We start from the raw sequence: 15,636 nt of genomic DNA, 5'->3' as shown, positions 1-15,636 counted from the left end.
GGGAGATGGTGCATGAGCAAATGGAGAATTAGCGAGGTTTTACAATGTTGTTACAAACTTTATGATGTGAGTTGATTGTTTCATGTAGCGTCATAAAACAAGTCAGAGATGGCGGAGGGTGATTACCTCACTCCCCTGCTTTCCCAGTAGAGATGAAGCCTTCCTTAGCATGCAAGAGTTTTCCTGATGCCCCACTCCAGCCAGCCCGGTTTTCAGATTTTAATATGTTCCTGTAGTAGGTGTGGAGAGAAAAATGAGGAAGAAGGGAGGAAACCCATCGGCCCAACTTGTGGCACTGCCATTCCTGGCAAAGATGAATGATTAATGTCACAGCACAACACCAAAACTTACAGAAACAGGCCCGCTTGGCTTGGATAGTAAATGAACAAGCCAGTTACACCTTCTCCTGGATGACTGGCAAAAGTTTCGTCGTCATAGCAACTCCCCCCCATCGTTTGCTCTGCTTTCACAAGTTATCAGCCTCTGTCCCAACCCCAAGCTACCTAAGAAGGAGGAGCCGGGTCTTGTTCATTCCTTATTTATAATTAGCTTCCAGTGAGGGGGAGGGACAGGCAGGGTGGCCTCCTGCTCAGGCTGCTTGCCTGAATTACATCCACAAATGCCTCGGAAGCAGCAGGCTGACTGCATCGTTCTCTTCACATTCCTGGGTCTGTCTGGGCTGGTTGGCGCAGTTACCAGAACATACCACATTGGGATTGTGGAAGAATACTGGAACTATGTACCCCAAGGGAAGAACGTTGTTACTGGAGGCAGTTTTTCAGACGACAAGTGAGTAAAGTTGGGGTTCTCACAGATTCCGGGGTTCGCTTTTTTTTGACTCTGTGTGGAGAAGATTATAGTCCTTCGGTAGTGAGGGTGAATGGGGGTGAGCTGATGTAAGCCCAGGGGAGAGGTTTTTTTGTTTGTTTGCAGAGCCCTCACAAGGGTGGGCATGGAATGTGGAAGAGATATTCTTGGCTCTATTTGTTGAGCCGTGTCCATGAAGTGCTACACACAAAACCACGTGTTTTGAACAATGGCTTACTCTATAGAAGGACAATTTCCACTGAGCACTATTAGGGATTTCCAGAGGGTTCTGGACAAATGTTTGTTAAAAAAAATAATAATAATAATGGCAACCCTTTGGATAAACATTTGAGAATTTTCAGGAAATCTTCACTGTTAAAACACACACTGTTTTCTGAGTTTTTATTTTTGGGATGAAACATCATAATTGGAGATACGTATGCTATAAGTAGTTAAGTTCTGTTTTGTTTGTAATGTTTAAACGAGGTGCAATTATAATGGATTTGGCTGGTATTTTAAGAGTTTCCCCAAGTCTTCTTAGAAATAACTTCTTCACTGGTGAGAGGTTTGTTTTAGCTCCGACTATTTCAGTCTGAGGGCAATATTCTAGTTCCCGGGCCCATGGCATCACTGGGTGAGATGGTGTCAGAGTGTTGTATGTCCCTGATTTTTTTATTTTTTGCAGAAAATAGCCCTTTCTCTTTCTTTCTCTCTCAGGGTCCAGTGTCTTAAATCTCTTATTTGTTCCCTGGAGCTCCCTCTTAAGTCATCTTCCACCCCCAGGAGCTATAATGTATACTTTCAATATTGTGGTTTTTAGAACATCTTTTGAGATGTTCTGGCAACTTCTGTTGGATATCCAGGTATTCTGGCTTCTTTCTGATAGGAAGAACCCAATTCATTCAAAATCCAAGTTCCATTTTCTAAAGATGAAGTTAGTTGCTAAGATTCAGGAATACCATGGAGCCTTCCAACAAGTCTTTAAGAGCCAGGCCCCCCTGCCCTAGGAGAAGACCAAATGTCCAGTTGCTTAGACACATTGCTTCTGGGTTTTTCTGACAATACAAAGGTGGCATAGTCTTGTTTGGTTGAAGAAGGATGAAACTCATGCCAGCCAGGCTGCTAAGAAAGACTCTTCCTTAAACTTTGTTCTAGGAAACTTAATGTCCAGAGGCCTGTTTCCAAAGAAAGCTCTTGACTTCTTTCAATCTCATACGTGCTGACCATTGGTTGTGGCAATCTTTATTGTGACACATGGATATGGGATTGAGAGGCTACCCTAACTGCCATTGATTGACCTTCCCTAGAATAGAGCTCCGATGTCCTTATAAAGGGCTCCATGGAAAACAGTCATTGTGGGCAGCTAGTGAACATGAGTGAGACTGTCCAAGATTTGTATGCTGAGCACAGCGAATACAGTCTTTAAGCACAATGAGACATTGGATTGCCTTTCCCTGTGGTTGAGTAAAGAGCTTAGAAGTCTATCTTTCTCCTAAAATGTCAGTGTGGCTATTTGTGAGCATTTGTTATGACCCAGGAGTTCCACCAGAGACTTTCAATTCATTATTGTTTGCAGAAGGTATTATTTCCACTTTTCAAACCAGGAACTGAGACCCTGAGATTAAGTACTTGTTGGAGTTTACAGAGTAAAGGCGGAACCAAAGTAATTTTTCTGCCATGCAACCCATTTCTTGGTAGAGGTGATCCTGTCCCACTTAATTAAACTCAGCTGTGACGGCAGCTGGAGATTCCAGCAAAAAGAACTTTCTAGAAATTCCCAATTCTTACCAAAGGGAGATGTAGTCTCACAGGTCACTCTTCCCAGAGAGACGTTAAAAATTATCACTGGTGTCAGTGGCTAAACTGGTTACCTATTTGGGTTCATTCAAAAACCCAACGTACTTTAAATACTCAAATGCTACAATGCTCTTTTCACAAAGCTGAGTGCAGAAAGACATTAGGGGCTCCCTATTAAATATTTCAGCCAGAAGATGGTGCTTTGAAGAACATACAATAAAGTGTTTGAAAATAGTTATGGTGGGACGCCTGGGTGGCTCAGTGGGTTAAAGCCTCTGCCTTTGGCTCGGGTCATGATCCCAGGATCCTGGGATCGAGCCCCACATCGGGTTCTCTGCTCAGCGGGGAGCCTGCTTCCTCCTCTCTCTCTGCCTGCCTCTCTGCCTACTTGTGATCTCTGTCTGTCAAATAAATAAATTTTAAAAAAAAATAGTTATGGTGAAAAAGAAAAAAAAAGAATAGGCATGACTAAGACAGTTCGGTGTCAGCTTAGGGTAGGGTATTTTAATAAATGGTGTGGTCCCAGTTGAGAGGACTCTTGCCCTTGGAGTACAGCTGGCATTCTAGATGTCATGCCCACAATGCCCAAGTCCCCAACTGTGTGAAGCTGGTGTCTACGCAGGGCTGCCTCCTGCCTCTGAAAGGGAGAGCCGGGGTTACATGGCCCATAGTGGCTTTTATTAGCCATGATACTCGTGTGGCAGGCGGCTCAGGTCAAGTCCCTAAGAAGGCACTGCTGACTCAGGCTTGAAGCATATGGGACACATGTCATGATTTCCAGGTGTCACAGCTACAAGAGGTGTCACAGGGGAAGATGTCACAATTGTGGGTCATATGGAGCTCAGTGTGCGTATTCTAGTTCGTGCCATTTCCCCAGAAGCAAAGAGCCATCTTGGATAACGTGACCATGCCTCTCACTCGGCCTCTGGCACTTCTGAGGACAGTCTACTGTTGAAGATATTCAGACCCAGAGAAATGCCCAATATTTGGAGGGCCATGTGCCTAGTATCCTACTGGCAGTCGGAAGAGCCTGGAATAGGAATAAGAAGACCTGACTTAGAAGTCCTTGCTCTGCCCCCAACTTGCTGTGAAACCTTGAACATCTCACATAATTTCCTGACCATCAAGTTCATTAATTGGTATGACAAGGGAGTTGAAATATAATCCTTAAAGTCACTTGAGAAGTGTAATTCCAAGGAATCAAAAATAATTTTTGAAACTGAATGAAGAACATCTTACCCGATTCTCCAGTTCTAGAAAGATTTTTACAATGGTGAGAGAGACAGATGATTTTGCAAACTTTCAGTCTAGGATTCAGAGCTGGAGAAGATCCGAGAGTGGGGATATGGGACAAATTTTGAAGTAGTCCATATTTTTCTTTGCTTATCCATTACCCCACCCACCGGTTCTTTAAGAACTATCTCTAATTCTTCATGCACAAAGAATTTCCCCACAACCCTGCATTATTCTGATCTGTTTCCTTCCTCACCGATCAAGGAACTTGGTGTCTTCCTTAAGCCTTAGACATAGCATTTCCCTCTCCCTGCATTGCTCTGTGGGTGTTTGATGTACCCACTGGTCACTCTGGCAGCTGGAAGATAAGCACCATCATGGCAGAGAGGGAGGCCCAGAGTATATTTAATTTTGTCCCCCCCTTCCCCCAAGCTTTGGTGGTGACAGTAATCCATGGAGGACTGAGCACAAGGCTATTCATTTGGAATTATTAAAAACTAATCACTATGTCCATATAGTTATTCCAGTTGCTTAATCTTTGAGTACGGGAATGGCAAAACTGAGGGGAACAGAATGGTGAGTGCCAAAGTGTCTGTGATGTAAAAAAGCTTGGAAACCAAAATTAGGCAGTACCGAGAGCCTAATAAATCCCGATTCACAAGGATTGGATAGGAAATAAATTGGGATCATTTTGCCAAGGCTCCAAAGCAGTCAGATGGTATAATTTAATTTTCCGTCTGGGTACCTTTGCTTAATCATAGATTTCAGAAATATAATCAAGACTGTAAGCACTCATATTTCCTAGAAAGCATAAAATTTGGGAGTTATATTCTATTTAGAAGTAGATTATCCAGATGAATATATTCCTCCTGTTCCCCCTTGGGCCTAATGGGGACACTGGGCTCCTTTGATTTGCCTGGGGATGGTGTCAGCATTTGATCCATTCATGCTTGTCCTGTTCTGGCTCATAAAGGGCTTAATTAAGGTGTTCCTGTGCTTCAGTGGTAAAGCCAAGTCTTTAATGGAACCAGAGTGGGGTCACCTTATTTAAAGCTACAATTCTCACCAAAGACCTCATTAAGCAACTAACACACATGCAGGATTTTTCTTCCCAGTAGAATGTGGGGTTTTCAAGGGTGCAAACTCACCGGCAGAACTACCCCTGGACGTGAGTGAGGCCGACCACTGCTCAAACCCCAACGTGTAGGGTCTGTTAAGGAGTTTATGTAACCGTATCACTGCGTCAGCCCAGTTGATGGTAAAGGATATTGAGGCAGGCCCAAGATGGGCATAAGGGAGACCTATATAAGAGCTACATAACTATCTGAAAGAAGAGCCAGTTAATTGAAGGGAAGCAGGTGAGGGAAGAGAGAATCTTGTAAGCTTTGAAATAAAGGGAAGGGGACCATCTCATCCGGGCTTGATCTTAGAGGGTGACTTTCAAATCTCAATTTCTGTTGGATCAGCAGAAAAAATCATGTGCTGGGTCTGATGCCATATGAATGTCTTGGGGCTGCTGTTATTCCCTATATCAGATAGTGATTGATTTGGCCTGCCAGTGGAGACCAGAATAGAATGCTTTAAACAAATTAAGCTTCTGTATTCTCTTACAAAAGAATCCCAGAGGTGGGCTGTCCAAGACTGGTGGGACAGGTGGTATGATGGGATTTGGGGGCCTTCTATACTTTTGACCCATGATCCTGATCATGTGACTTTACTCCTCAAGGAAGTTCATGGTCACAGTATGGCTGCTGGAACTCCAGCCCTCATGTCTATGTTCCAGGAAGAAGAGACGAAGGGAAAAGGTAGAAAGGGTATAATTCCTGCTGCATTAGCCCATTAGCCCTTTAATGGGATCTCATGGAAACCCCATACAACCAATTCTACATATATCTCACTGGATACTTGAAGCCACGAAGTGGGGGGAGAGGGGGTTAAAAATATAGTCTTTTAGTTTTGTGCTTTTGTTTCTGAGTAAAAGCAGGATTTCATTCTCTTACTAAGAAAGAAGGGAACATGAATATTGCAAGGCAGCAAGCACTCCCTGCCACCTTCCCCTACCTCAGTCCTCTCTGTTTCTCATCTTCACAAACACCCACTTAGTCCCCCTCTTATTTTTTTTTTCCACCTCCAGACAGTGGGGTCCCAAGTCCCGGTTAGTAGCATTTGGGAGAACTCACAGACAGCGTAGCTAACCATCCTTGCGTCCTTACTCTGTTCCAGGCATTGTCATAAAGGTTTTCCATGCCAAGCAGGGGGGTGACAGAGGTCCTGTCCCAGGTCAGGGGGACTGGAAAGCCCAAGGTGGGTTTCCCTAGCTAAGTGTAGCCAAGCAGTGGTCTAACAGAGATGCTAAGGCAGCCTCGCTTGCTGGGGGAAGTGTGTGGGTTCTTGCATCCACCAACAAGCTTACGATTCTTCTTCTACCAACTGAGTAAGTAATTGAATCTCTCTTTGCCTCGATATGCTCATCAGTAAGTGGGATAATGATAGTACTCTCTTTGGGGCTATAGGTGTTTTCTGTGGCTGCTGGAACAAATGACCAGAAACCGGGTGGCTTAAAACAGCAGGAATTTATTCTCTCCCTGTTCTGGAGGCAGACGTCTGCAAAGAAGATGTCAGCAGGAACACACTCCCTCTGGAGGCTTTAAGGGGGGATCTGTTTACTGACTCAGCTTCGGGTAGAAGCTGCTGGATGTGGTGGCGTGATCTGGCGTTTGTTTGCCTGCATTTTCCTATCACCGACTGTGTGTGTGTCAGATCTTTCTCCTCATCTCAAAATCCCTAACTTAATCCCATCTGCAGAGTCCTTTTCCAAATATGGGGATTAGGACTGGGGCTTGTCTTTGGAAGTCATTATCAGCCCAAAGAGGGGATTAGGAGGCTCGGATGACACCAGATCTGTAAAGGGGCTCAGATGCATGCCTGGCACCAGGTTAGCATGCCAGAGATGTTAGTCACCATGATAGCTTTCTTATCTCAAGGGGTCTCTGCTGAGCAGTCTGTTTCTGGGGGAAACAGACTGCAAATGGTCACATTTCTCTTTTTCTAATTAGAGCCTTGCCATAACTCCCACTGACTGAGCACCCACTCTCCCAGATGCTGTGTGTGGGTCACCACACCGTCTCATTGACTCCTCAGGAGGGCTCTGTTATGGTCACTGGTTTTCAGTCGGCATCAAGTAGGGAAGTAGGGAAACTGGGATTCAAGTTTATTCTCTTTTCCCTTTACTGCATGCATTTGTTTTTTAAGCCACCTCTGTGGGTTCTGAGGGGCTTCTGTGGACAGGAAGTAGGAGAAGGAAGAACTCAAGACTTGTGCAGGGCCAGGGGACCCAGGAGGAGAGACTGTGTAGAGGAATGAATGCATCGCTTGGATGGCTTAAAATGTATTAATGTAATTAGGGAGGGCGTGGTTACATCTAAGTGCAACAGGCCATCACCATCTCCACCCTCCTTTTGGCCACGTAGCCCTTGCCCCAGTCTAGTCCTGTTTTCTCAGTGCCCCTTCTCAAGCTCAGGGAACCAACATTACGGGTCCCTCTGGTGACCATGATGGTTTCACATGTTTGCTCTGCTGAGGCTCACATTCACCCCACCTGCCCTCCACACACTCAGACCTGCAGGATCTATACGATGCACTTGTCACTTAATATAGAAAACTGGCTGCTGCTATTTATTTTCCACTGTGTGTGTTTTGTTTCCCAGCCAGATGGTAAATCTCTTGAGTGCATGGACAGACATTCATAGTTCTTGGCCCTGGTTCCTAGTTTAACGACCTGTGTAGTGTAGAGGTTTAACAACTGTTCATTGGTTGAAGGGATGGGGGAAAAATTGACTGAAAGATCCAGGTCTTGGGGGACAATGGTGCTGGTGAGGTGCACGCACACACACCCCCTCCCTTCCCCGGTGAGCTACCAGCTTCTCAGAATCTGATCTAGAAGCCCATCTCTGCTCTGGTTAGATGATTCTCACAGACAGTTTCCTTCTAGCAATGGTTAACCTCTCCTGCTCTTAGAAGGCATCTTCCTTCATGTATTGCCCTTGGCCTTGGCAATGTAAATGTTCTACATCCTTATTCCGTCTTGAAAGCAGTTGCTTATAAGGAACTTTCCAGCCTAACTGGATATCTTCCCAGCATAAAATAGACACCTCCTCAGTTTGAGTGGAAATGTGAGAATGTTGGTTGGGGATGATCCTGAGGGGTAGTGATTGCTCAGTCCCTCACAGTGGGGCTGTCCTGTGGCTACGCTATAAATAACATGAAGCCCACCAACCTGTGTACTCCCACCACTGAGTCCTCTCCAGCCATGTCAGAGGCTGGTTTCTGTGGACACCTTTCTCAAAATCACCCACTTGTTTTGTCTCTTGGACAAGTGTTGCACCTTCTAGGACTTGTAGGACACGGAGCTTCTATCCCGCTGTCACAAATGTATAATGTGTTCTTAGGGGCGATTTGCCAGAGACTCAAGAGACTAAGAGACTGATTTCTCTTACTTTCCTCTGTCCCTGTCTTTTCCACTTTGGATAGTTCCTGTGATTTCCAAATAGTCACTATGTTCTAGTTTCAAACAGCTACTGTGGTTTTGTTTTGTACTGAATGCTATAGAGAGGTGATTTCCCAGCTTGTACATGCATTCAGCATTGTGTTAGTTAGAGCAGGTCAGGTTGTGCTATAGCGACAAACAACCCCCAGATCTCAGGGGCTTAACACCACAGAGGCATATTTCGAACCACTGGGGTTTATAGAGGATCATGTGGCTCCAAGACAACTGTCCTCCTGGGACAACCAGTAAGCCAGGTTGCTGGGATTGTGAGGCTCAACGATCTTCACTGGACCCTTTCCCTGCAGCAGAGTTGGGGCAGGGGGAGATCTTGCAATGGCAATGAAATGTCCTTGCCTGGAAGTGACACATGTCACTTCCACTCACAGCCCATTTGCCAAAATCCCATGGCTCCATCTATCTGCAAAAACTCTTTGCTCTGCCATTCTGCTGGGAGGGAGGAATCAGCTTGGGTAAGCACTGGACAGCTCTGCTCTAAAAACTGTTTGGTGAACTTTGGGAAAATATAGAAGCCACACCAGAAAGTCTGATTCAGTTGCTCTGAGATGGGGCCTGGGGATCTCAATTTTTGGAAACTGTCCCAAATAACTCTGATCCAGTTGATACATGGATGAGCATTTGGGAACTACTGCTTTAGAAAACCTGGTCCCCTCTCGGGGTGACTATTGGCTGTCTCTGGGATAAGACTGACACTTGTCCAGGATTGTGCAAAACAAGTCACTATGTATGTAACTCAGTGCTAAAATATGCAGCATGTGTAGTAAGTGCTGTGGGAAGGCAGCAAACACTTCCCCTCCTCCTGACATGCTTGCCTCTTGCTTGGGTGGCTCTGCCAGACAAGTCGTGCATGATAAGGAGCTCTTGCTCAGCATGTATTTACATGAATGTGTGTGTGTGTGTGTGTGTGTGTGTGCGCGCGCCTTTGCATGCTGGAAGCTCAGAGTAGAGCAGGGCAGAGAGTCAGAGGTCCATGTTTCCCTGAAGACCCTGTTGGAATGACAGAGCCCTCCCTATGAATAACCTCATTCTAGCTTTTTACCCATCAGGATGAGTCTAGAGAGGACACCAGTGATTCTGAATCTAATCCCTCTTCTGTTGTTGCTTTACTGGGTGGCCCGGCATCAGCTATAAAGCCAGGTAACTCTGCCTACTCTGGGGCTAATTAGCCAGACTGGGGATGACTCAGTTCTTCCTCTGCTTCTTCCTCCTCTTTCTCCTAAAGAGTCTGTTCAATTAGGACTTGTATTCAACTGCTGGCTAGCAGAAGCCTGGAAAACACTGGCTCAAATGTATTTTTTGGCTTCTGCAAAAGAAAGCCAGAAGTTGGCAATCTTCAGGGGCACAGATTCCTTTGGCTTTCCAGCTGACCACCCATTTGTAGGGTATGGCCCTATTCCCCCTTCTCTCAAGATGACTGCTGAAGCTTGTCATCCTATCTCCATTTCAGGCATAAATTGAGGAAGAGCAAAAAACTACAAGGGTGTCTGCCAGCTGAGTCCAGAGAAGTACCATGGAATGACACATGCGTACATCTCATTGGCTAGAAGTGTGTTTCATGACCATCCAAGCCTCGAGTGAGGCTAGGAAACATAAGAGCTTCCACCACAAAGCCCCAGTGTCAGGAACTCAGACTTTTTATCCCATCCCCTTGCACAGGGAAATATAGGGTTCTCCCTCACGGAGCAGAAGGGGGCCAACTCTGGCTCCCAGGCAGATACTCGCAGGCTCAGTGGATACACAGAGGCAGAGGGTCGAGAATGCCCACACCCGACCGTGTCCAGGTCCTCAGTCCTGATGCCTGAGAGTGGGCTTGTCAAGCCAGAGGCTGAGCAGTGATTTTCTTCCCTCCAACTCAAGCTGGCACTATGCTCCCTCTCAGGGCACCAATGCCCCCGTGGAGGAAAACTCACCCAAACAACGCACTTCGGAGTGGCAGTTATGTTTTCAGAGGGAAAGGCAGACAAGAAGAGAAATTTGACACCTCAGTTGCCCATCTCTTCTAAATAAAATGTGAGCTTGTTTTTATTATGAAAGTAAATAGAAGATACAGAGTAAAACACTCCCATGTACAGAAGAGGGTGGGTAAAGTTCTCATTCCTTCTGGCTCCTGCCTGTGTCCTCAGTCCCATGGTCCAGAGGTTACACCTTGGTGGTTTCCATGGCCAGTTTCTAAGTGTTTTCTTTGCATCTGTGTATATATGCGCATTGTTTAAAAAACAGAAATGGGATCACACTTTACATGCTCACCTACAATTTGATTTTTCCATGTAGTTTCTTGGTGCTCGCTCCATATTACCACCTGTAGAACCCCCTCATTTTGTTGTGTGGCTATGTGGTATGAAGATACCAGAATTTATTTATCCAGTCACCAGGTGAAAAACACTGTGGTCTTTCCAGGCTTTTTGTTACCAAAATCATTGTTGTAATACTCCAACCCTTTTGTCAGGATTCCTGTCTTGTGAGTGCCATTATCTGGGCATTGAATCTGGCAGGTTGGGGAGAAAGAGCTTTGCTGCCTCTGGGAAGACTAGACCTATGGTCCCTGGGTCCTCTGAGGAGAGCCTCAACCCATGGTTTTCCCCCTTTTCCCAGGAAACTCCTACCTACTGACTCCACTCCAAGGGCAGGGCAGGGCTGACACACGTGGGCAGCTGGGCAGGCTAGTAATCTGGTGCTCTGGGAAAATAAATAATACTGGGGCTCCTTCAACTGATATTTGGAAAAATACTTGTTCAGCTCTTATTTGGAGGCTAGGCTGAGTGCTGAGGAGAGAAGCCTGGTGGTGGCAGTTCTCACTGTTCTCTTGGACAAGAAGAAGGAACCCACTCTACAGCTTACTGGAGCAATCCTTCTTGGAAGAGATTTCAGGGACTACTTGTGTACATCTCCGGGCTCTCCTCCTTCTACCTCCCAAACTCCATCCGAAGCCCTTGATTCTTTCTGACCATATAACAATACTCATCCCCAGAGAAGTTCTGGAAGTTGCCATTTTCTCCAGTCCCAGTGTCATTTCCAGTTAATTTTATCCCCACAACAATGCCATTGAGCTCCCCAGTGACGTTGCAATGCCTGTTAGAGCTGAGGCCTAGGGGCTCCATCACTTAATTTGGCTCAGCTGAGGACCCCTGGAATTTCCCCTGCCTCCAAGACCAAGGCCAGTCTCTTCAAAAGGGGCTTTATTGCTACAGGTTTGCCCATGGCCTGTGACCATATTAGGTGGTCTGGAGTAGGCTGGATGCCCCAGCTGGTTAGAACAAGGAAGTAATGGCCTTGTGAATAAATCACTTTTTTTTTTTTTTTAAAGATTTTTTTAATTTTATTTGACAGAGAGAGAGATCACAAGTAGGCAGAGAGGCAGGCAGAGACAGAGGGGGAAGCAGGTTCCCTGCTGAGCAGAGGGCCTGATGCGGAGCTTGATCCCAGGACCCTGAGATCATGACCTGAGCCAAAGGCAGCGGCTTAATCCACTGAGCCACCCAGGCGCTCCCACTTTTCTTTTTTTAATAATTTTTAAATTTTTTAATAAACATATAATGTATTATTATCCCCAGGGGTACAGGTCTGTGAATCGCCAGGTTTACACACTTCACAGCACTTACCATAGCACATACCCTCCCCAATGTCTATAACCCCACCACCATCTCCCTACACCCTCCCCCCAGCCACCCTGGGGGTGTGAGATTAAGAGTCTCTTATGGTTTGTCTCCCTCCCGATCCCATCTTGTTTCATTTATTCCTTTCCTATTCCCCAAACCCCCCACGTTGCATCTCCACTTCCTCATATCAGGGATATCATATGATAGTTGTCTTTCTCCGATTGACTTAAGAAATCACTTTTCAATTTGATTTTAAAGCCATGCTATGTTCTGTTTAAATGCTTCTCTCTTTAATTTTGTCATTCTATAAGCTTCTGTTTATAAATTATTAAAAGGGAAGGTGGCTACAAGCCCTGTTTGTCAGCAGGTCCCTGAGAGCAAGAGGAGAGCCTTTGGAAGGTCCAGCAAACTGAATATCATAAGATGACAGATCATTTCAGAGATGATCACTGGATATTCTCTGGTGTCCACAAACTCTGCCCCGGACCCAGCCATCATCGGATATGATGCCTTGTGTATTTTGGTTACAAAGGCGACCTTACAAATGAGCATGAGGAGCTCATCCCATCACTATTGCTGTTATGAAAGAACAACTCGAAGTATGTTCTGTCGGTAGTGATAGTATTAGATCATCTAGTTGTAGACAAGGCCACACCCAAAGACCCCAGACTATCGTGTTACCTGGCTGCCTGTGCAGAGCAAAGAGAGTAACGATGTATCAAGTATGCCTCCAACCCCACATCCACAGTAGACATCCCGAATGGTTCCTTCTTGCCCCTGACTGAACTCAACCTTGACTTTTTTTTTTCCCTAAGCAGTCACTACCAACCAATCAGATCTAGTGCACAAGTTAAAACCTATTTGCCATCCTGGGCCTAGAGAATATTCAAAATCAAGTGTGGCAACGAACACTTCTCTGCAAATGTAGTTTGCCAAATTACCCCAGCTTTCACTTGCCAATCTGAGGGCAAATTCGAGGCCTTTTCTTTTTCTTTATTCCAAAGTCACTAAGCACCAATATATCCAGGCACTTACTCAGCACTACAATAAAAAAAGATATTTGAAAGATTTGTCTTCAATTAGCTCACAAACCAGAGATGTACATATCTTACTGTGACACGTCTTGGCAAGTGTTATTAGTGCTTGAACTGTGTGTGTACAGAAGGAGAAAGAAGAGTTTGAACTGACCTGGAAGTGTTCTTGGCAGGTAGAGAATGAGGGATACCACCCAGATGTAGGAAAAGAATGTGCGCAAGTCTTGGAATGCTGAAAAGACATGGTGCATCCTGGGAAGACTGAGCATGAGGTCTGGTGGAAGGGTGAGGCCATGGGAGGTAGGCAAGGAGGAAATGAGCCTGGAAAGATGCACCAAAGCTGGGCTGGATGCACCAAAGGAGACCACTCCTGCTTTGACTTGAGCTACAGGATCCCTGTCCCCTTGTTGACCCAGGCACCCTCTCCTCCATCTGCCTGCACTTCTGTTTTCTGCTCCATGGTGGGCTGCATGCCCGGCCACTTGACACGCTGCTCTCTGGCTCCATCATCCTTGCAAGTCTGCAGGGTGGGCAAAGCTTCCATTCATACTAGAGACTGCTGAGGAGCCTTGTAGTAGGAACTGCTTAGGAGCTTGTATCTGAGACGCTGGTATACAAGCATTGGATGATCTCGTTGAGGAAAAGAGTATGAAGCCCTGAAAATATCTTGTCTTTGGCTTTTTGATCTATAGTGCTTTCCCCAAACTTCATGAAGCAAACATAAATCCATTAGTCAATACAGAGCCGCTCAGACCTCTCTGTGAGACTCCACCAAAGATCTGTGACCGCAGACCTCAGAGACCTGTGTGATTCCACACAGGTGCCTCCAACTGGCACTTAATCATGTATTGCTGAATGTCATTCCTTAATTTTCCCATTAGGTCATAAACTCTTTTGTATCCCTGTATAGCACATAGCATAGTGCTGGGAACATGGTAAACACACACTAAGGGTTTGTTCAGTGAAAAAGTGAAGCGGGAACATGTTGAATGAAACGGGGCAAATGGACAGCCAGACTTTAAAGTATTCTGTTTAGTTCTAGTTTGGTCGTGGATACCATTTGTGACTCTTGTTTTGTCATTTAACTCTCTTAGCCTCAGTTTCCTTACCAGTAAATTGAAGATATTCTTACCAGCTCTACACAGGTTACAGGGTTAAGTCCAACACCAAATAAGAAATCATGCATGCAAGTACTTTATGAACTGTTAAGGTAAACTATTAGGATTTTCTCTTAATGTCATGTAATCATAAAATATTTTCCTTCTTACTTTTAGACTTGCAACCTTATTTCTTGAAAGAGGGCCCAACAGGATAGGTGGTCTTTACAAAAAGGCTGTTTACAGACATTACACAGATGAGACCTATTCCACGGAGATCCCCAAACCTCCCTGGCTTGGATTCCTGGGCCCTATCTTGAGGGCTGAAGTGGGTGATGTGATTGTCATCCATTTAAAGAACTTCGCTTCCCGACCATACTCTTTGCATCCACATGGCGTTTTCTACAACAAAGATTCAGAAGGTAAATATCAATCCTGTATTATCGGTGTCTTGTCTCTATTTCATAAGAAAGGCAATTGTCAGCTACAGTTAAAGGGATCGAAGAGACAGTGATGACGCGGGTTGATTTGTCTTTTCCCCATCTCCTTCTCTCCCATCTCCATCTGCTCCTCCTGATAGAGAAAACTTCAAAAACACTATCAACCAACTTGACCTAATTAACATCTACAGAACGTTCTGTTCAATGACTAAAGAATGTATCTTCTTTTCGAGAGGTGTATTTTGAGAGAGTATATGAAAACTCCTCAGGGGGCACCTGGGTGGCTCAGTAGGTTAAGCTGCTGCCTTCGGCTCAGGTCATGATCTCAGGGTCCTGGCATCGAGTCCCACATTGGGCTCTCTGCTCAGCAGGGAGCCTGCTTCCCTCTCTCTCTCTGCCTGTCTCTCTGCCTACTTGTAATCTCTCTCTGTCAAACAAATAAATAAAATCTTTAAAAAAAAAAAAGAAAGAAAGAAAACTCCTCAGGATAGACAGTAGGCTGTGCATAAAATAAATCTAAATAAATTTAGATTGCAAGGTGTATTCTCCAATAACAATGGAATTCAATTTGATATAATCAATGAAATAAATCTTGAAAATTCTTGCAAACATTTGGAAATACACAGTATACTTCTAAGTAACCCATATGTAAAAGAAATCACTAGATAAATTGTAATTGTAAATTGAACTGAATAAAAATGGAGATAAAACCAAAACGGAGATATAACCAAAATTTATGGTAAATAGCTAAGAAGTACTTAAAAGGAAATTTCAAGCTTTAGACACTTATGTCAAGAAAGAAGAAAAGTCTCAAATCAATAACATAAGCTTCCACCTTAAGAAACTAGAAAACAAAGAGGAAACAAAACCTAATGAAAGCAGAAAGAAAAAATAATAAGGACTGGAGCAGAAATTCAAAGGAGAAAACAGAAAAATAATATAAAATTGATTAAGCCAGAAGTTGGCTCTTTGAAAAAGATTAACAAAATTGAGAAAGTTTATCTAGTCTGATGAAGACAGAGGTCACAGATTACCAAAATCAGGAATGGGAGATGGAACATCACTTTG

General features: G+C 44.7%; 1 protein-coding gene across 1 annotated transcript in view; it reads left to right on the top strand.

Moving 5' to 3' along the window:
• Positions 1 to 619: 619 nt before the first annotated feature.
• Positions 620 to 15,636, top strand: part of HEPHL1 (hephaestin like 1) — an 89,531-nt gene continuing 74,514 nt past the window's right edge. The window contains exons 1-2 of the mRNA XM_059186348.1: positions 620 to 789; positions 14,306 to 14,550. Of these exons, the coding sequence (XP_059042331.1) occupies positions 620 to 789; positions 14,306 to 14,550 (415 nt within the window). The remainder of the gene's footprint in view (positions 790 to 14,305; positions 14,551 to 15,636) is intronic.

The sequence above is a fragment of the Mustela lutreola genome, chromosome 1, assembly GCF_030435805.1.
Source record: "Mustela lutreola isolate mMusLut2 chromosome 1, mMusLut2.pri, whole genome shotgun sequence".
Classification (NCBI taxonomy): Eukaryota; Metazoa; Chordata; class Mammalia; order Carnivora; family Mustelidae; genus Mustela; species Mustela lutreola.
Note: the sequence above shows the minus strand (reverse complement) of the source record. Positions and strands in the feature narration are given on the sequence as shown.